Source organism: Microcaecilia unicolor, chromosome 1 (genome assembly GCF_901765095.1).
Source record: "Microcaecilia unicolor chromosome 1, aMicUni1.1, whole genome shotgun sequence".
NCBI classification, from domain to species: Eukaryota; Metazoa; Chordata; class Amphibia; order Gymnophiona; family Siphonopidae; genus Microcaecilia; species Microcaecilia unicolor.
Window position 1 is genome coordinate 196672820 of NC_044031.1, and position 23376 is coordinate 196696195.

General features: G+C 41.1%; 1 protein-coding gene across 1 annotated transcript in view; it reads left to right on the plus strand.

Annotated features, from left to right (window-relative positions):
* ARPP21 (cAMP regulated phosphoprotein 21) overlaps nucleotides 1-23376 on the plus strand; it is a 419327-nt gene that overhangs the window by 161408 nt on the left and 234543 nt on the right. The window contains exon 10 of the mRNA XM_030203507.1: nucleotides 7826-7863. Within this exon, the coding sequence (XP_030059367.1) occupies nucleotides 7826-7863 (38 nt within the window). The remainder of the gene's footprint in view (nucleotides 1-7825; nucleotides 7864-23376) is intronic.

Consider the following 23376-nt stretch of genomic DNA (forward strand, 5'->3'; position numbering starts at 1 on the left):
AGCTGATAGTGCTAATATGGGTATGGCAATAACACTGAACACATGGTTGTATAGATACAACAAATTATTATATTTGTTTTTAGATAGGGACTGGATTGTTGAGGGAGTTGGCACACAAGGGTACATTTTATCTGTTGGAGTCTAAAGTTACTAACTGCCCAATATTGAAACACCACGATCGGCATTGACTTCAAACACTGACTGCAGCCTTTATATATACACCTGTATATTCAGTGCTGGTCTGTAGCTGATGTCAGTACTGAATATCTGGGTATAAGGTGACCACCAAAAGCTATCTAGGTACCACCGATATTCAGCAATGGTACCCAGATACTATTTGGACAAACTGGAATAGAGATTTTGCTATCCTAATTTATCCAGATAGTTATCTGGGTTCCTGCATATATTAGCAGTACCCAGTTAATGCTTGGTTCCGCCTTGGCTCCAGCCCTGCTGTAGTATAGCTAGGAAGTTTTTATAAGGAATGCGCCTCCCAACCCCCACCTTAAAATCCTCTCGAGCAGGCAGCGGGACTTGCGGGCTTCCTGCAGCCTATTTGAGGATTTCCTTCTTCAAACAGGACAGTTTAGGGAGGAAGTCCTGGGGCAGGCCGCAGGCAGCCTGTAAGTGCCACTGCCAGGTGAAGACGCTGAGAGGATTTTAAGGGGAGGCAGGTCTGATGGGGTGCATATCCCATGATGCACCTACACTTTTACGCCACTGCAGCCCAGGACTGTCCTGACACTATGTGGCTAGTGCCAGGATGATCAATAAAAGTGTTCAGTGGCGTTATCCAATGTCACTGAAAATCAGTGACTGACCCCAAAGAGTAGCACTTATTTGAGTCAGAGCCACTCATACCCAGATAAATGCCACTGAATATTGAACCCTGAAAAAGGAGGTCACAGTACATTCTGTAATGCCCTAACACTGGTTGTTAGTACATGTGAATGCAGTGTTTAGTGTTCATTTTAACAAGTAATGATAATGAGATGGAAATGAAGCACATGTTATGGCAAATGCTAAAGTAGAGAGTATTGTAAAATTGTTGTGTTAATGTGTCTGCACTTACATTTTTACTTTACTAATAAGCAACGAGCTATTTTGTATAGTTTTTCATAACCTTATTGGCATAGGTTCTGTGTTAACAATTTCAAAAATTATTATGCATGCTAATGTGCATAAACCAACTTGCATCATGCTCAAATTTAGGCACGTTCCAGATTTGCGTGCTCAATTTAATAGAATAATGAGCTATTCAGTGCTAATAATTAGCTTTTTAACAAGCAATTATTGGCACTAATTAAACTTAATTGGGTCCAAAATGCATAAAGTTAGGCATGGGATCTGCCTAAAAGTTCCACATGGAGTGGAACAGAGGTACGGTTTTAAGTTACACAAGTAATTACAGAATAATGGTGCTCCACATGTAAATTTAGGCATGGGCATTTGTACCACATTTTCATTGATATAAATAGCCATGCCTAAATTTGTGTGTAACTCTCCGCTTAAAACATGTATTCTATAAGTCACATTGGATTTTAGGTGTGGCTTATAGAATACCATTTAAGTGAGTATCGTTTGGCGCCAATTTTTTTAGGTGTCATATATAGAACTTAGCCCTAACTGTGCTTTTATTATGTAGCTTAGTTGAAGGACCCAGTGGCAGCCCTACCATTAGGCCAACTGAGGTGGGGGCCTCAGGCAACACTCTTTATAGTGTGGCATCTTTCCCCCCTTCCTTCCTCAACTCCACTTCCCAACTTACCTTTCTTTTTTGTTTTTCAGAAGTTGGTGGTGGCAGCGATCCCCATATGCTGCCCTGCCACTTGCACTGATGTTTCTTCTGTACTGTGGGCTGCCTCTCTGTTCCCTCAGAGGTGGGCTGCAGTACAGAAGAGATTCTTGTGTCAATGGCAGATCAGCGTATTAGGATTGCTGTCACCGAAGACTTTCAAAAACAACAAAAAAAAGGAGGTAGGTTCAGGGAAGGAGGGAGATGCCAGATAGTTGGCGGGGGAGGGGGAGTTGGCAGAGAGAGTGTGGAAAGATTTTGGACTCAGTGGGGGTGAGGGGCACTATCTCATCCCTGCCTCAAGTGGAAGATTGCTTTGGGCTGCCCCTGAAAAGACTCGTTAGTGAACTGAACCCTAGATCTGCAGTTCAGAAGCCATTTAGGTCAGTAGTAACTACGAGTCATTACCACTTGAAAGTAATTTAGCAGCCAATATGAAACAAATTGACAATCTCAATCATATTTTCACCTGACAAATGTCTGTATCGCTATAAATCATCATTAAGCTTGCAAGTAGCTTGCAGTTTCAGCAACAAACCCTACAATTAGATTTGTACAGAAATGGCATTATTCTTTCACCCCTAGAGATGGTCTCTACAGGACAAAGCTTAAGTGCTTTTCATAGACATAGTGGGAATGCTGTCTGCACCAATGCCCATGTGGTAGCCGTTTCTTTGGATAATTGGGCAATTTATTTTTATTTTTTATTTTATTTTATTGGGATTTATTAACTGCCTTTATGAAGAGATCCACCCAAGACAGTGTGCAGCAGGCACAGTTTAACATAAAACGTATAATTTTGTTAACAGCATAGCAATAGTAAAATGATCAAATCCTATATAATGAAAAGCACCTCCAACATTCTGAAGCTGACTCTGTGGCACTGTGGCAGTGTAGGGTTCGTAAGTCTGTAGTTCAGCGTTTCATTGGTTCTCACTGTCCCCACCCTCACGTCGAGGAAACGGAATGCTGCATAGTTGCCAAGCAAACAAACGTGACGTCACAGGAACGAAGAACCAATCAGACAGAACGGAATTTGGAGGAGGGAAGTGGAGTGGATTGAATCTCTAACAAACAATCATATACAGGGAGGTATGAACATCAGTGGAGGCAAGTGCACAGAACGGAAGGGAAGACAAACATTTAATCACTTTGTCACTCACATACATCACATACACACACACACACACACTCAATCACTCTGTGTATCTCTCTCTTACACTGTCTGTAAAACACACTGTCACTCTCAGTCTCTCACATGGGCAACTGTATGTTGCATTCTCACGAGTAAGGAGCTCTTCTGATGTGATTGTTAAACTGATTGAAGGGCCTGAACAAGGAAAACTTTTACTACTAATATTATTTAGCATTTTTATAGCGCTACAAGGCGTAGGCAGCGCTGCACAAACATAGAAGAAAGATAGTCCCTGCTCAAAGAGCTTACAATCTAATAGACATTGTAACACAGTTTACACAAAAATATTGTATATAAATAAAGCTTACACATGTAAACAACAATTATATTCAGAATACAACCATGGAAACATTAATGGCAGGAACTCATTACATTTCTAGCGCCCGTTTCATTGCGTTAAGAAACGGGCCTTTTTTTACTAGTATAACATAAATACAAACAATGAGGTAAACTTAGAAATGGCAAACTGAAACCTACTAATAGGACTAACATTAAACAGTATCAGAAATATACACATTAACAGAACTGCAGAAAAGAAATGATGTCAGTACAATGTTAAAGCTGAGACGTTTTACTATGGAGCCGAGGGGGCAGGTGCAGTTGAAATATATTGATGGGGATAAGATGGGTTGTACAAAGTCAATTGAGATAAATAGATGGGTGGCTAAACTGAAGGCAAATTGAATTAGACCTGGTCTAAGGTGTAGGGTGTGCAGCAAGCTAATCTGGGTGTGGAGTGAGTGGATAGTTTCCACATGTATTAAAGGCTTGGGTGAAGAGCCAGGCATTCACCTGCTTCCTGAAATAAAGGTAGTCTTGAGTTAGATGTAGCCCATCTAGAAGTAAGTTCCAGAATATGGGGGCTACTCCTGAGAAGGGCTGCTGACAGGTATCATATTATAGGCAGGAGAAAGTAGAGGCTGGCCAGAACGCGAACCACCACAGGACATGTTGCTTAATCACACTTTATTCAGAGCACCAGTAGAAAGACCCAACACTGTGTTTTGGTGGGACAAGCAACCTGCCTCAGGGGTCACAATCATTTCTAAATGATATGGTGGCTGTCTTCAGGCTTTTCTGTCTAACTAGTGTGCAATTATTCCCTTACCTCTGTCTGGTTTAGTGCCACTGAATTTCAGTGATAGAAAGGAAGAAGCAGTTTAACTGGGCAGGAGCTATTGAGTGGATAATTTAAAATGAAAGTACTTTAGACTTCAACTGTAGAAATAATTTATGACAGGCTTTAGTGGCCTTAGTCACATCATGAAAAACCTGCATGGACTGTATAGAAAAAACTTTGAAGTAAGTCTTTAAAATGAGACTTATCCTGCTCAATTGGGAAGGAAACCGAGGCAAATTCTAATTCTAATATTGTCTTCAAAAGACTTAAGAAATTCAATAAGATTAAAGGAACTTTATGTTTCAAAATCATCCAGCTCTCCATGCCAGATTCATGTAACAGGAAGGCAATGACAGAAAAAGAAATAGCATTGGTCAACAATCATAGCTCCTTTGAAATATTTTCTAAACAAAATATCTGCTGATAATAGATAAGTAGGAAAATTTAAAAATCATAAATTCTTGCTGTAGTCAGATTCTCCATTGCCTTCAATTTCCAGGGTAAAGTGAAGCGATCTTTAACTGCTGATGTACCAGTCACTCATAAGGTTGAAATCAGCTGATAAACACCACACAATCTATTATCACTATGCTTTCATTTATCAGCAGTTTATTTAGAAAATTCAGTGGGATATCTTCAAAATAGTCTCTATCCTAGTCACTACAGACCAGATATCTGCAATTGAAACCTTTCGCTTAGCTCCTGCAGAAGGCTGAAATTCAGTCATGAAATCCAAGTCATTAACAATAACTGAACACAGAACTTGAATTGAAGTCACAGGATTGAATGTGGAGACAGGGATAACAGAAGTGGAAGCACTAGAAATCAAGGAACTGAATAGGGAAACCCAGTGGCGTTCCTAGGGGGGCTGACACCCGGGGCAGATCGCCGATGCGCCCTTCCCCCCCGGATGCAGCGCGACCCCCCCCCCCCACGGTGAAAGGACACACCCCCCCTGCAAAAGAACCCCCCCCCCGGGGGCACGCCGCTGGGGGGGGGGTGTGCCGCGCGCGCCTGTCCTTCGTTCGTTCCATGCTCCCTCTGCCCCGGAACAGAGGGAGCATGGAACGAACGAAGGACAGGCACGCGTGGCACCCCCCCCCCCCAGCGGCGTGCACCCGGGGCGGACCGCACCCATCGCCCCTTCTAGGAACGCCACTGGGGAAACCTCCACTTCAACTTTAGGTGCACAAATACTGGGTTATGCTAACGTTTTGTAACGGCATCTGGGTGTCCAGATGCCGTTATAGAATGGACTCTCATTGTATGGCATTGGAATGCCTAAAAGAAGGCCCCACTTATAGATTTTTCTCCTATCTATGCTAAATTGTGTGTGTGTGTGGGGGGGGGGGGGGGGTTGTTCAGTGGTGAGCAGGAGTTGGCTTTTTTTTCTTGGCTTCTTTTCTGTGTATAACAGCCACCTTGAAATATTTGCAAAATGTGGCATCTTTCCTCAGTATGAACTGTTTACAACAGTTTATCTAACTACCATCGGCAACTTGGGCACAGGTGTTTCCTGAACATAGGCATGGTAGACCCGCAGTTGTTTAATCCTCTTTCCATCTCTGTGGTCTTTCAAGATAGTACTTCACTTCACCAATATTATACTCTGTCTCCTCAGCAATCCTTTGACCTTGTATGACTTGTTACAGTGTACATAGTCTTTCTGCCTCATTTCATAGGAAACAGATATGTAAAATACCTCACTTACGTGCAAATAGTGCAGCCAGTATCTGTCCCTCAGCATCATACAACATCTACAACCGGCTTCAGCTCTTCTGGCCACATGTGTATTGTGTACTCTGCAAAATTTAAGAGTTGACCTAATATATTTTAATCATCACAGAGTGACATCCATAGTATTGTAATGTTATTTTATAGGGGTGTACATCCTGTAAATTTTCACTTTGTATTGTTTCTTGTGTTTATGTGAATTTTTATTTTTGTTCTCTTTTTATTTTTGTTACAGGAGCAATATTGTTCTCAGTTAAAGGAGGACGGATTGAACCAGCCGGGTTTTACTTCCATTGCTTTCAAAGCAATGGAAGTAAAACCCGGCTGGCTCACTCCGTCCTCCTTTTTCTGGAGCCATATGGTAACCCTATTCTCAGTATGCCCTCTTTTGAAAGAGCATGTTTGTTTGTTTTTTTTTTGGGGGGGGGGGGTTGCAAAAGATAAGCACTGGTTGCAAACAGTGCTCACTCTTTTCAAACGAGGACACACTGTTTTCTAATGCTGTGTGCAGTATCGGGAAAGAGTGTGCTGTCTTCTGAAAGAGGGTGCACTGTTTTGCAAAAAGAGTGCCCCCTTTTTTGAAGAATGTGTAGTAGTATGAGACACAGCAGAAAAACAAAATGTTCAGGTCCCCCCCCCCCCCCCCCCCCCCCCATCATTTCAGGAATGTATATTTCTATTATTAGTTTTGTATGGAATACTGTTGTTAATTAGAAATGATATCTGCATACACATACTTCCATTACACCTAAGGGACCCTTTTACTAAACTGCACCAGTAAATGGGCTTAGCATGTCCTAACCTGATACTTTTCCCCAGGCTAAACCCATTTCTAGCACAGCTGTAAATCTGGCCTTTTTCAGTTATATATTTTTTTCTGGCTGTGAACTAATGTTAGCATTCATGTACAGCCACCGAAAATAAGCCAGGAACCCTTACTGCTTCCTATTTAGGAGATGCTATGGGCTCCCTCGTTAAGTCAGCGTTTTTCAATTAGTGCATGCTAATGTCAACACTTTAGTTGAATAGCTCTTCCATGCCTATTCTCCATCCTTGACATGCTCCCTCCCCCTCCAAAAAAAAATACTATGTGCTTACATGCACAAATGGCAAAACTAACGCAAAACGCTTTAACACATCCTGCATTAGGCCATTTTCCCCCACATTAAGGGCTCATCATACAAAGGTGTGGGGAAAAGTGGCCTTAGCGCACCCTTCTGCGGGTCTTTCCCATGCGCTAAAGCCATTTCTTCCCGCAGCTGGAAAAACGGATGATTTTCAATTTCTTTCATTAATGGTCATGTGCTAATGTTGCCATTAATAAAGATTAGCATATGAGCCCTTACCTCCCCCTATTGTGCAGGCGATAAGGGCTCAAGCGCTAATCATATGCTAACCAGCATGTCAGCACAGTAATTGATTAGTGTAGTAATACCCACTCTTCACACACACACACACACACACACACACACACCTGATGTGCCCCCTTTGTGAAAAAAAATAGAGATTTTTTTTAGCGCATGATGTGCATTTGCAGAGTGCAAAGTTACCATGGGACACCTTAGCGCATTCAGTGGTAAGTCCTTTAAAACACGGGAGAGCTTAACGCAGCTTAGTAAATGGACCCCTAAGTGTACATCATCACTTAACATAGTTTAGAAAAAGGGCCCTTCTTGATTTGGCTGCTAGCCCTAATATGGTTCAGGTTCTCATACACATTCAAAAAAAAGGGGGGAGGGAAATTATCCCAGACAAAAAGAGGCCAAGAAAGGTACGCTTTGCATGCCGTTCTGCATGGCTGTTCATCTCCGAGGTGGCTGCATGTATGCTTCTGAAGTGCAGTGACTGTACTATTCCATTGATTTGGCCTGGAAGAAAGGTTCTGAGTAAATGCTAATTATTATGAACATCATTCTTAAATTCCCGAAAAATACCACATTGAATCTAGAAGATCTGATACAACATTTTTTCTATTTTTCAGTCAGTTTGCTCCCAAGAAACCCTATTTGTGGAAACCAGGTAAAAGAAAAATGAATTTGTTTATTCCACCTGTTATGCACGGCTTGTTTCTTTTAGACTAACAATTCACAGGAAACCTCTTTGCTTTTCCTTATAGCAGTAGAAGTGACTGTTGTCAGAGCAGACTGTTTGTGGTATCTTTGATGAGGATATGCAATAGCTAAAAAGTGAGAAGCTTCATTTTAGAAAGGATGTAGAAGTCAGAATTGAGATGTCCAGGTTAGGGCATCTCAAGTTTCACAAGTATTTTAGACCAGAATCTTCAGATGTAGAAGCTGTTCTAAAATACAGGTGAAATGGACATTATGTGCTGAGTGAATACAGCATAAATATCCATTAAAAAAAAGAAATGTAGAAAATAGCAGTGGTTGAAAATCAGCACATAAACTTGTTTCTGCTGGCACATAGACATTTATCTTAGCTAATATAGAAATATAAATGTATATGTTCCTGACACTGTCACGGGGACTGTCAACCCTTGCCGTTTTGACTTTGGGAAGGGTGTCAAAAACCACTGAAGGAATAAGGGGTCAACCTCCCCTAATACCTCCAGAGGAGTGCTGCTCTAACGGAGTAGTTTACCAAAATATAATGTGCTTGGTAGAAAGTGTAAATCCTGACATTGATCTGTAAGGATATCGACATGTATTCTTATTCTGGCACACCCTAGTCCTGCTCAACCCAGATCGCCACGCCCCCTTGCCATTTGCAAACACTTGGTTTTTGGCATGCATATCCCAGCTTTTTAAAATGGGAACTTAGACATGTACTAGTTTATACACACCTCAGATGCAAATAGCCCTTCTAAAATGACCCCCTAAATGTATTTTGGTAATGGCTTTTTGAGCTAAAAGTTGTACAGAAGTCTTCATAATTATGTTCTCTGCCTTGAAAATGTTCAGTGTCTGAGCTGGTTTCATAAAATGCAAATAGATACCTTATCTTGTTGTTTTTCACATCGTTTGCCTGCTGTTCTCTTTCCCTGTCTTATCAGTCTATTACAGTATCTGTTTGTAGGAAAGGTTATCACCTATGGAGATTGTCTTCAGCTCCTGGCAAACTTGGGTTTTGTTGGTTCAGGAGTAAATGTAGAGGAAACTATAACCAAGCAGTTAGAGAGAGGCAATACAATTGTGATTCAAACTTTATTTTCCTTCTATTGTTTACATATGGGATTGGGGGATTTTTCACAGCATGCAAATCTATCTCATGAATATTCATTGTGAATATCCTGAAAATCTGACTGGCTGGGGTACCTCCAGGATCGGGTTTGGGAATCACAGGTATAGGAGATCCAACCAGATTAACACCACTGGACAATTTAGGTCCATTTTAGTCTCACTTTTCTCCGCATGCTGGGTCTCAACTGTTCTTTAAGTGAACCAGAGAGTCCCATCACTGAATTCTTTTTTCATTTTTTCTTTAAATCTTTAGGTAATCAATAGAAATAGAATAAAATAAAACATAGAAAAGAAAAGAAAATGATACATTTTTTATTGGACTAACAATACATGTTTTGATTAGTTTTCGAAGGTAACCCTTCTTCATCAGATCTGAAATAAGCAAATGTTGATAAATAACAGTATATATATGTGAAACATCAAAGCATTTCAGTGACAGTCTCGTAGGATGAGGGTGAGGTGGGTTAGGTGAGACAGGAAGAGCCGGGTGAATGAGGGACAGGGAGATATGCATGGTAATAAGAGGGTAACAAAGCAATAGAATTTTATGGTTTATAATGGGTTAGAAAACCCATATCTTTGTAAAGTCTTGTCTGGTAGGTGTCAAAATATTTAATCATTCTGACTTCAAAGGTCTTACATTCCTGTCACTGAAATGCTTTGATGTTTCACTTATATATACTGTTATTTATCAACATTTGTTTATTTCTGATCTGAAGAAGAAGGGATACCTTCCGAAGCTGAAAAATGTATTAATTTAGTCCAATAAAAAAGGTATCATCTTATTTTATTTTCTATGTTTTATTTTATTCTATTTCTATTGATTACCTTTAAAAGTGGACTAACACAGCTACCACATCTCTCTACTTTAAATCTTTAGTTAACTGGTTGATGTATTTATTATCACCTTGCTAGCTTTCTGCTTGTACTGCTGTATCTAATTTATAGCCAGATAGTGATAGCAGATAGCAAGTGTAGTGAGAAGTTGGTGATGTTTCACACCGTTGAGACACAGAGCAACTGTAAATAAAGTAACAGCCATAGCTGACTGAAGAAGCGTGTTCGCTGAAGCAGCTGAGAAAGTCAGCTAAGTTGAAATGTTCCTTCTAGGTGTGTGAAGCTATGCATCATCACAATTTAAACTATCCATTTTATAATTTATCATTTAAGACAGCATGCATCCAGAACCTTCTGTCTTCTCAAAGCTGCCCTCTGAAGCCCCTACTGAGCCTGCCATGGAATCACAATCTGTTCTAAGGGTTCTTGATAGTTCCAGCAGGGGCTGCATGGTGCGCTGTCTTTAAAACATAGCTTTCAAAATTAGAAAAACCTGAAAACTTATTTTCTCCTGAAGAAGTCATCACAATATTTCTGCAGAGACTATTGGGGTTATTTTAGTAGCCTTCTTCATAATTTTTCTTTTGGCACTTAATGCTGCATAATATTAAAAAACAAACTGGGTAAAAATATTCCAATATAGCTGTAAAGTTTACTATTACGTATACCAACAATCACAGCTAAGTACAATTACAAACCTTTATTATTATTATCAAATACATGAAAATTGTCCTCCTACTTCCATACACCTGTTCCAAACATATTCCACTCTCACCACTCATACACCACTCCTCAAACTTCCATACATCAAATTTTATCAAAATTTACTAAAATATAATCATATCATTATAGACACAAATGGCAGAAAACCACAAAGAAGCTTGTATTCTTTTAAGAGCAGTTTGTCCAACAATTATTCAGCATGTATTTGATAATAATAATAAAGGTTTGTAATTTAACGTAGCTGTGATTGTTGGTATATGTAATAGTTAATGCTGCATGCCAAAGTGCTTCAAGACGCAGTTGGTTCAGGAAGTGCTGTTTTGTTGGATTGATTTCCTGCTTTTCAACAGTGCTCGTTACCAATGTGCTTAGGCACTCCTCATTGCCTTGCTTTTACTTTTTTGGCTGTGCTTTCAAGTGTCACGACTAATCCCTGATGCAGGCGTATATACGCCGAAACACGGCTCACGTCGGGTTGATTTATTAAAGGAATTGTGACTGTCCCATTCTTGAAGGCCCTTGCGTGCGTCCCTCTTGTTGTTCACTTGGAAATTCTGGCATCTACATGAGCAAATGATATCCATGTGTAAATGGTAATTTTAAAAAAGGCTCAGTTTACATGATGGTGTCCATAATACATAGATGTTGCAAGGAAGCATACTGGGGGCATGATTTGGTGATGGCCTGGGTGGGTCAAAAATCTGCACATGTATTCCTCATTTCATGAAGGAAATGGATGTGTGTAATCTAATATTTCTATGTGGGGATTTACAGTTGTTTCCTGATGCATACAGGTGTTTAAAAAAGTGCTCGATCCATCTAGCCCTTTAATGGAGAAATTAAGGGAATGATCCTCCTTAATACTCCATTATTTATTTCCCCCCCTCCATATTGATAATTGTAAACTGCTTTGGTCTAGGTGCTTATATAAATACTAAAAAAAAAATAACAATAAATAAAGATTGAGGCCTCTGCATATAATTAGCTGCATTCCCATGTATAGATTTGCAAAATGGCTAACATACACAGTGGACTAGCTAGCGCAGAAAATCAGCACCAAAATAAAGCGCTAAACTTTATTCTATAAACAGCACTCAAAGTTAGGTGTTGTATATAGAATAGCACTTACACCAGGATCCACAACTATCTGAAGAACCCTGGATTAAATCCTCATGCCTAAATTAGGCACAAATCCAAAAATGTGTTTAAATTGAAGGAGCGTTCCTGATCCACCTGTGACACTCCCGTGGCCATGCCCCCTTTTTGGACCCGCTTGTAAAATTTACGTGTGGATCCCGGCACCAAAATTGTGCACATAAATCCATATTAATTCCAAGTAGCACACCAATAATTGATTGTTAAGGTCACACTATCGGCGCTATCCCACGGATTCTATTTAACATGCCTAGAGATCTGCACTGAAAGCCACGTGAATTCTATAATTACGCATATAACTTAATTGACTTAATAAGCTAATGAGTGTTTATAACAGCACTTAACAAGCAATAATGAGCAATAATTGGCAATAATTAGAATTTGCGTGCGCAACTTGCTAAGCGTATTCTATAATGCAGTGCGCTTAAATTCTACTGTATTTAAGCAAAAAGAGGCATGGAAATGGGCATATCATAGATTTATGTGCATATTTATAGAATATGGTCCAGTGCGCTTAAATCTACGCACAGGAATTTATGCCAACTTTCATTGGCATAAATAGATGCGCTTACATTCAGGCGCTGTGACGTTGATTGGGCATATTCTGTATGCCATGCATACATTTTATAGAATATGCTTAGACACAAATGTACTCAGCATGCAATTTTTAGGTGCCATATATAGAATCTGGACCTAATTGGTTCTTTTGTCAATTAATTAGCGCATACAATTTGGGAACATGCCCAAATTTGTGTGCACAATTCTTCTCACTATATAGAGAGTTCAGGGGAATATGTATACATGCAAGTTAACGTTAGAATATAAGCATTTCCATATTGGGGCAGACCAAAGATCCATCAAGCCCAGTATCATGTTTCCAACAATGGCCAGTCCAGGTCATAAATACTTTGCAAGATCTCAAAAGGTGAAATAGACTTTATGCTGCTAATGCCAGCAATAAGCAGTGAATTTTCCCAAGTCCATCTCAATAATGGCTTATGGGATTCTCTTAGGAAATTAGCCAAACCTTTTTTTAAACCCTGCTAAGCTAACTGCTTTTACCACATCCTTTGGCAACGAATTCCAGAATTTAATTACACGAGTGAAGAAGGATCAAATTTAAAACATAGCAAATTTAAAACAAGTCAAATAAAAGAAGTATTTTTGGAAACGGGAAACAATCGTTCACATCTACCCATTCCACTCCACAGTATTTTTATATACCTCTATTATATTTCCCCTCAGCCATCTCTTCTCCAACCTGAAGAGCCCTAGCCTCTTTAACTGTTTTTCTTAGGGAAGTTGTCCCGTACCCTTCTCTGTTCCTTTTCTAATCCTTCTATATGTTTTTTCAGACAGGGTGATCAGAATTGCACTCAGTATTCAAGGTGTGGTTGCACCATGGAGCAATACAAAGGCATTCTAATATTCTCAATTTTGTTCTCCATTTCCTAAGTTGTGAAATACTACCACCTTGTAAGTGCCAATGCGTTCACATCTATACATACGTTGCTATGTTTCTTTGCTGATTTTTCTCATATGTGTATTTGTACAGTGACTGCTCCTGCTGCACATGCCAGTAAATAAACATGCATTCACCAATGTATTTTAGAATAGGTTCTGCATTTGTGAACCTTTTCAAAAACGCCATTGGAACTGAGCAGGTCCCAACCTGGACATCTGAATTGTGATGTCTGCACTCTTCTCTCCCCCCCCCCCCCCCCCCCCCCCCCCCCCCCCGATTCTGGTCATATTCTGGATTCAATTACCTTAACAAACCAATCAGTGCAGATCATTGACAATGAACAAGCAATTATTGACACTAATTGGCATTAATTTGAATTTATGCACTTGCTGTAAAGTGGTGTGCATAAATTCTAATGCATGCTGCCAAAAAGGGGGCGTGGGCATTCTGAAAAATTATATGCAGGGTTATAGAATACACCTGCTCTACGTCTAACTTAGACATCAGTATTTACACCACGATTTACCAGATTTAAGTGCAGTTTATGGAATACGCCCAGTTGGACATTTTTCCGGCACCGATTTTTCAGAATCCAGTCCTCTATGTAAAATGGGGCTCTGTGCCAATTTAGCAGATGTTTTCAGTCAACTTCATGTGAATAAACCTTCATATTCTAAACAAAGAGCAAAACACCCAGTTCTCAGGACATACCTCACCTGTCTGGCTTTCAGGATAGCCACAATGTATATGTATGAGAGGTATTTTTGCATGCATTGCCTCAATTATATGCAGATCTGTCTCCTACATATTCATAGTGGCTATTCTGAAAATCTGTATGTTCTGAGAACTGAACTGATAGCTAGGGATGGGCAGCCAGAAAAGCTTCTTTTTGATTTTTTTTCTGTTTTTTTTTAAATGAGATGAATGTCATTTACAGGGTATACTCTTCCTAACGACTACTTGTCACGAAACGCCTAGCCACCTGTCTGGAGTTATCCCATGTCCACTTAATGGGTCTATCCCCAGCACAGCTCAGGTCCGCCTGCACCTGCTGCTTGTACTTGACACTAGCACCCTCCTTCCCACCGACTGGGTTCCAACTGCCTCTGGGTGAGTCTCCCATTCTCAAATTATCCCCAATGATTTCTACACAACTCTTTCATTCGGCACACACTCAGACATACCATCCCATGCCCCCCTCAATACCACACTGCAAGCCGTATCTTTGTTAGAGTTGGATTTATTTGGGCCGCAGCCAGGAACATCAAACATTACAACTTAAATGAATAATACATTACATCTTCCAAATCATTAGGCTAACACTTCTACCCGGGTACACAGCTTCTAAACGTAGTTGTTTATTATGGGCCACAGGTCGTGCCGTCCCAAGCCCCTGTGGCTCCTTTGTGCTGTCTCTCATAGCACACGCTGTCACTTGGTGCCTCCTGTACCATGTTTTACAAAGCGACGTTCTGGGCCTCCCGGCTGTCGAAGCCAAGAGACAAGCTGTGTCCACGTTGCTTCCTCATTATAAGGCTGCTAACCTGCAAGCCTAACATTTGTATAAACTTGTAACTTTCCAAACAACTCTTTCTGCACCAGTAGTTACCCCAACACTTGTAACTGTTAGCTGCCAAGCTGCTGTGTACCCCTTGCTGTCTCTGCGTAAACATTGTAGCCTAACGCCTCGCTGCGACAATCAATCCCTCGCAAGTGGGTGGGCGGGTGGTCCAGTGCTGCTCTTCTCCTGCCTCCTAATTTGAAAATGACTCCCCCGTGCCCTTCCTGTTTCTCACTCCTCCTCCCTTCCTCCTCCCCTTCCTTCCCGCCCCCTCCCCTTGTTAACCCCTTGCTTGCCTACCCCCTGCTAACTCGGCTCTCTAGCTGGCCCTCCCTGTGCCCCCCCTCTCTTCCGTCTTCGCCGGCCTTCAGCCCGGTTGTGTGCATCCCCCCTTAACGCGTGTGCCTGGTTCTTTACTGGGGCCACATTCACAGTGGTAACACAGTTCTCATACAGTACTCAAAGACCCAATACACAAACCAACAGGATTCTCTATCAGTCCAGACAAAGAGGTAATAAACTGAAAATTGTCTTAAAAATTGAACAGTGCAACATAAAAAATGCAATCAGCAAATAATAACAGATAATTGAAATATAGATCAATTATAACACTAACTAAACATTTGTTTACTTTCTAAAAAGTACCTAGAAAGATCAGGACATAGAGCTGCTCACAAGATATCAAATATAACTGTTTACAGGGCCTTAGTCTTCCTTGGCTAAGACTGGGGGAAAAGACAGTAAAATCAAAAGAAAAGAGCTCCTGGGCCAATCAGATCCCAGAACAAGTTTCAAAGATAGCTGGTTATTTCACTGTAGGCATTTCCTTTATCTGTGTGCTAACTAGGGGACCCTTTTACTAAACCACGGTAGGCTCTATGTGCGTGCAGTGTGCATCCAAATGAGACTACTTCCAGGCCAGTGCACTCCTAGCGGTAATTTCAGATTTGGCATGTGCCCATAACGTGTGGATGATTTATTTCTTTATTTCCTCCTACACGCGCTGGTTCCAGCAGTAATCGGTACTTGGTGCTCACCGTGCGTATAGCATGTGAGCCTCTACTACTAGATCAATGGGTAGTGGTAAGGGCTCAGGCTGGTTTTGGGCGCGCTGGTTTCATTTTTACCTCAGGCCCTTTTCCTGTCCCATTTTTTTTTTAAAGCCATTTTTTTCTAGATGCGGTAAAAACTGGCCCAGTGCATGCCTAATACACGCACCTACACTACCACAGGCCAATTTTACTGAGGCTTAGTAAAAGGGCCCATAAAAGAAGGAACGGGCATTCCTCCGTAACAGTTTTAAATATAAACATGCACCACCTGCTGGCCAAACTAGAGAAATACACTTCAAGAAATATTCAATACAATTTACAGGCTTAAAAACATGCTGTTCTGTCACACTTCTGTTAGCAAAGATTGCACACTCTTTTCCTGATAAAGCATGTATTTGCAATAGATGATGCATGTATGCACTGTTAGGAAAAGAGTACACACTCTTTGCTAATAATGAGTACCCTTAGGAAGAGTGTTTCCTCTTTCCAAATAGTGCACACTCTGTGCAAAGAGTAGAGATAGGGCAAGAAAGATCCCCATCACTCCTTCCTCAGCAGTGACTAGCTTCAAAATGGCACCACAGTACTACCATTATGGGTTGAATGGTGCCATTTTGAAGCAGTGCCTAAGGAGCATGAGTGACCAGAGATTGCCCCCCCCCCCCCCCAACCACCATCAACAGCAAGACATCAGGGAAGACCCCTAGTAGGTGTCGGGGAGAGATGGGGATGGAGTGGTCTTGCCAGATTAAGGGGGTTATCTGCTGGGGACATCTGTTCAGAACATTGTCTATACGGTTGGGAGGATTGGGATGGGTTGAATGTTTCTTAGATGTAAAACCAAAAACTTACTGCAATATTACGTACTGTGTTCACATTGAAAGTATTGTACCATGCCATACTTTGTATTGTTGTTTAAATATTTTTACTGTTGTAATTGTCTATTGCTTATGTTTGATTTATTTTTACTGTACATCACCTTGAGTGAATTCTTTCAAAAGGGTGGTAAATATATCCTAATACAAAAATGTCTGCACTGTATCCATGCACACAATTCTTTATATTCGATCTCTCTCTCTCTCTCTCTCTCTCTCTCTCTCTCTCTCTCTCTCTCTCTCTCTCTCTCTCTCTCTCTCTCTCTCTCTCTCTCTCTCTCTCTCTCTCTCTCTTGCTTTCTATTATATATCTATATATTTTATATCTAAATGAAGACAAATGACCTCAGAACATGTCCAGCCAAGGTACACTAGGTGGTGTAGTGCAGGCTTGGAACTGATTGTCAGTGCTCTGAAACAACAACAACAAAAACCTGTTTTACAAAGGCTTAAAAATACAGCAAAATTAGTGCTCACGTACATTTTTAACAATCATGCAGTCACTTATCTTGTTCATCTATGTATTTTCTTGTTTTCCTTTAAAACTCATGAATTGCAAGCGAACACACACACACACACACACACACACATGAGTACATTATTTACCACTACAACAACACAAATTTTATTTACATCACAAGTTACTAGGGGGTCCTTTTATCAAGCTGTGGTAAGCACTAACATGTGCTTCCTGCAGGTTCAAAAGCACTACTGCAGGGCGCTCAGTCGTCCCACGGTAGTTTTGAAATCGGCACACGCTAAAAAATAGAATTTAGCTTTTAGCACTAAGGGCGTGTCTGGGGTGAGAGTAGGCATGCTCTGTGCTAATCGGTTAGTGCAGCTACATCACCATGTGCTAACCAATTAATACATGGATAGCATGTGAGCCATTACCGCCATGAAAATAGGTGTTGGTAAGTGCTCACATGCTAATGGGGAAATTAACACCTAGCCATTAATAGGAATAACGGAAAATGGGGCCATCTTACTGCCACAGTAAAAGTGGCCTCAGCACAGGGAAGACTCACACTGGGGATTGTGCTGGCCACTTTTAGCACTGCTTAGTAAAAGGGCCCCTGGATTACTGACCTACACAGTAAATATTAGTTTGGTAAAATGCAGCTTAGTAACTTCCACTGTTAGTAAAATTGTGGACCACATCGTGTTTATTGGTTCTCGAGACCACAGCAGGCATTCATTGGAAAAGCTCACTGCTGAACATTTTATTTTTCACTTAAACAGGCACAAAAGATAGCTCTGTAGAAGGGAATCATGCTTTTGAAAAAGTTTCAGAAATTCGGGAGGCCAATGTGCAAAAAACGCATTAATAATAGTAGCATTAATGTACATTAACATCTGCATTATCTAGTATAAGCAATTAAGTCCATCCACGCTAGGTGTAATACAAGTTTTAATGGATGTTAAATAAGAAGAGGTGTAGCCTAATGGTTAGTGCAGCAGCCTGAGAACCTGGGTTCGGTTCCCACTGCAGCTCCTTGTGACTCTGGACAAATCACTTAACCCTCCGTTGCCCCAGGTACTAAATAAGTAACTGTATATAATATGTAAACCACATGGATTGTAACCAAATCCCACACTCCCCTTTCCATAATAATTCAGAGCCTAAATAAATAAATAAACATTATCTACCACAGTATCACACCTAATTTAATTTAATACATTTATATTCTGCCAAACTATCAGTTCAGGTGGATTACATTAATAAACATAACAAGAATATAACAGTATTCAACATTACAATCAAAGCAAACATAAAAATATACCCACCCTGATCTCAAAAATTTAACTTAAATACCATAATCAATGACACCAGACTCAAGCTTTCTTATCCTTTGTACAGTGAACTCAGTGCATACTCAAATATTTTGTAAAAAGCCAAAGGCTGGAAGAGAGTTCCCTAGTTCAGCCCTTTTTCCTAATAATAATAATAATAATAATTAATAATTTGATATTAAGAGGTAGGGAGACTGCCTTGCAGTACAGATGGGTGTCAGTGGCATGGCAGGTAATGTGAAACAGTTAGCTACACCTCAAGATGCACAATAGCAACCATTTCACCATGTTAGTAGCACAACTGAGTTCTTTCAAATGCCAAAAATTCCCCCAACAATTATACCACTTAGGTTTTTCTGCTATCAGGGGTTAACCTTTGCATGTATTAACTACAAAACCTTAAAGTGCTTTAGGGGCCCTTTGACTAAGCTGTGGTAAAAGGGTGGGGGGGGGGGGGGGCATTCTTGTGGCGAGCTGAGGCCCTTTTTACTGCAGTAGGTAAAAAGGCTGAAAAAAAGACATTGCCATGCGGTAAGGCCATGTTGGGGGGAGCACTTGTCACCACTCATTGAGGTGGCAGTAAGGGCTCCCGTGCTAACCTGGTGTTAACCAGGTAGCACACAGTACTGTCCGATTAATGCCGGGTAACCCCCTGCGGAAATATTTCTGAATATCTCCTCTAGTTCCAGAACTGCCGTGTGCTGGGGGTGGAACTACCACTGATGCTTGCGCAGGACTGGCGGTAGCTCCAGATTGGGACACAGTAAGCCCATGGTGGGCTTACCACCACTTAGTAAAAGGACCCCCTAGTAAATAAGTACCTAAGGGGTCCTTTACTAAGGCATGCTGAAAAATGGCTTATGGTAGTGTAGGCGCGAGTTTTGGGCACACACCGATCCATTTTTTAGCATACCTGTAAAAAAGACCTTTTTTTAATGCCGACAATGGACATGCAGCAAAATCAAATTTGACGCACGTCCATTTTAGGTCTGAGACCTTACCACCAGCCATTGACCTAGCGGTAAAGACTCACATGGTAACTGGGCAGTAATGACCTACGTGCGCCAAATGCCACTTGGCGCGTGTCCATTACGCGCGCCCGAAAATAAAAAAATATTTTTCAGATGCGCGTATCGGACATGCACCAAAAATGAAATTACTGCAAGAGCCAGGCGGAAGTTTTGCGGTAACTCCATTTTGGCGGACATTTGGCGTGCACAGATAGTAAAAGGGCCCCTAGCAGGCTCATTTTCGAAAGAGAAGGATGCCCATCTTTCGACACAAATCGGTATAATCAAAAAACAATTTTGGACATCCCCAACTGCTTCCCATTGCAGGGATGGCCAAAGTTCAAGGGGACGTATCGTAGGTGTAGCAAAGGCGGGACTTGGGCATGCCTAACACATGGACGTACTCAACCCATAATGGAAAAAAAAGGGATTCCCTGACGAGCACTTGGGTGACTTTACCTGGTCATGTTTTTCTTACGACCAAGGCACAAAAAGGTGCCCAAAATGACTAGATGACCACTGGAGAGAATCGGGGATGACCTCTCCTTACTCTTCCAGTGGTCACTAACCCCCTCCCACCCTCAAAATATATCTTAAAAAATATTTTTTGCCAGCCTCAGAAGTCATACTTAGGTCCATCACAGCAGTATGCAAGTACCTGGAACAGTTTTAGTGGGTGCAGTGCACTTCAGGCAGGCGGACCCAGGCCCATCCCTCTCTACCTGTTACACTTGTGGTGGTAAATGTGAGCCCTCCAAAACCCACCAGAAACCCACTGTACCCACATCTAGGTGCCCCCCTTCACCTGTAAGGGCTATGGTAGTGGTGTACAGTTGTGGGTAGTGGGTTTGGGGGGGGGGGTTGGGGGGCTCAGCACACAAGGTAAGGGAGCTATGTTCCTGGGAACATTTTATGAAGTCCACTGCAGTGCCCCCTAGGGTGCCTGATTGGTGTCCTGGCATGTCAGGGGGACCAGTGCACTACAAGTGCTGGCTCCTCCCATGTTCAAAGGGCTTGCATTTGGTCATTTCTGAGATGGGCATCCTTGGTTTCCATTATTGCCGAAAATCAGAAACGACCAAGTCTAGAGATGGCATCCCCGACCATATTATCAAAACGAAAGATAGATGTCCATCTTGTTTCGATAATACGGGTTTCCCCGCCCCTCCATTGGGACATTTTGCGAGGACGTCCTCAACAAAACTTGGGCGTCCCTTTCAATTATGCCCCTCTTAGTGTGCATTGTACTGCTAACATATGTCAATTGTGTCCACTCAGGTTAATGCAAAAGCTATGCCGGTGAGGTAATGAGATTACAGCATATTAGGATGGCAGAAAAATTACCTTGTTTAAAACATGCAAAATGGAAAGCAGACACATTAGCACAAAAGAATTCAACCAGACCTTGTGGAGGAGTAATTAGTTTTTGTATTAGCATTTACAATAGAGCTTGTATTTTACGGTCTGTGATAATGCATGTTTCATTGGCATCTCATTAATATTATCTTTTAATACGAACATTACACAACCCATTTACACATATTAATGGCTGATGTTAACAGATTTTGGAAATTGATCTCAAAAAGCTGTGCTAAAAGCATTGTGAACATATAAATCTAGCATTTTATTTGTCGTCTTGACAAATTACAAGTATATTAAAGGCATCACTTGACAAATTACAAGTATATTTAAGCAACTGGCTATGAAATTTCACATTCAATTGAACTAATTTCGGAATTTACACTGACTGGATTTGTACCTCCTGGGACTGGGAGACATGGGAGGAACAGACTGAATTAACATTCTCTGGAACATGTCATAGTACTACAAGTTGGAGTGTTCCTAGCAATGCATCGTTTGTGTTCCTTAGATATTACAAATAAGAAAACAGAAAGGAAGCAAAGACAACCTGCTTTGTTAGTCACCTTCATGCATCAAAGACACATCAGCACAAACAGCAATTTCTATCCTGGATAATAATAATAAATAACAATCTGCTTCCTTTCTTCTTATTCTTCCTCCCTGCCGTCATTTTGTCTTTCTTTCCCCTCTGCTTCTTTTTTCGCTTTTGTAGCTTCTTTTGCCTCTCTTGAGACACTTGTGCTTCTTCTCTGAGACCTAGTTTTTCTTCCCTGCAGCAGCCAGAATCTTCGATCATCCTCTACACCAGTGCTCCTCAACCCTCTCCAGGAGGCACACCATTTCAGTTAGGTTTTCAGTATTCCGACAATGAATATCCATGAAATAGAACTGCATACAATGGGCTTCCAAAATATGCAAATGCATCTCATGTGTGTTGATTGTCTTAATCCTGAATACCTCTGAGAAGCCCTGTTCTACATCCTTCCTCCTATTTGTGTATTCTCTCTTCCCCTTTGCACATTTTCTTTATGTATTTCTCGATTTCTTTCTCCCTCTGTCCATCTCAATCTCCCCCCCTCCTTTTCTCACTCTTTATTTCCTTGTCTTTCCTTCACTGTTTCTCTCTGTTTCAATCCCATGCTGCAATGTGATACAATTCCACTGCGACAGAAAAAGCAGGCCTTTCAGGAAGGGCTTCCCACAAGCACAGTTTCTCTTGCCTCCTCCCAAAGCCATTGACCTGGAAATTTGATGCCCTGCATGATTTGATTGGTGCCCTGTAAACAATTGATCATTGAAGAGTTGTGACTCATTATGTCTATAGTACTTCAGGAGGAAAGTGGCATGCTTGAAAAAGCATCCTGTGCATCAACTACTGGCTTGTGGTTAGCGCTCTATCTCTATACCAAATGGCATTTTAATTCATTTTTATGGCACGCGCAGATCTTCTCTTATCATGGGAGCATGAATCAGCAGGATTAATAGATTTCATCCCCACATTTTATGAGTATTTTGTTCTATATACAGGGGCAATATGAACCAAGCAGGAAATTCACTGGTTGCTGCTGCCCCATCAGCCATTCAACTGACATCACAGTGGAGAAAAGCTTACACTCTTTTCAGGCTAATGTATCTATTTAATACACTCTGCAATAGCACTGTGGTAGAGTGTATTGAGAACCAGTAGTGTGTTAAAGGAGTTTCCATTATATTGAGGTGCAGATTTACCTCTTTAATATACAGTGAGCATTATAGCAGTACAATATTTTAGTCTTAACTCATTCATAGGTGGGAAATCATGTGTTTCAATCGAATTCAAGTAGGTTGTAGTTCATAAACAGTGGAGTCTTTTGTGATATCTTTCTTTTAAAGAAACAACAACAACAAAAAGATATGGTACCACAACCCAGCATCAGCATTCCTACAGTTTATATGCTGCAGTTACACCAGCCATAGACCTGGTATAACTGCAGGCAGCTAAATTGAGCAAGGGCACACGTAAATTACAATATTCTGTAAGTTATACATGTGAGGGCCCAGCCCATGCTCCACCCCCTCGTACTTACATGAGTAAGGGTACGCTTACCCAGAAAACTGCTGGTATTCTGTAAATGCAATCCAGAAAAGAAGCACAAAGTCCACTCTGAGGACCGCGATTCAGAATCTCTGTGTGAAACAAACCGCCAAGTGAACGTGTCAAAAATCAGACCACTTGGCAGTTTGTTCCACACAGAGATTCTGAATCGCGGTCCTCAGAGTGGACTGTCACTATGCTGTTTTGAGCAATGGTTTATGCAATCAGTGTCAATTGACTGAATTTACCCCTGAGGCAGCGTTCCTCATGCCGAAACATGGCTCGTGTCAGGTCATCAATAAAGCACACTTGTACCACTCTTGAAAGACCTTTGTGCTTCTTTTTTGGATTGGTAGTGTTATATACTTTGACCCTCTCCATTGTACGTAGATTCTGTGAATGTAAGCAAGCAAGTGATGCATAA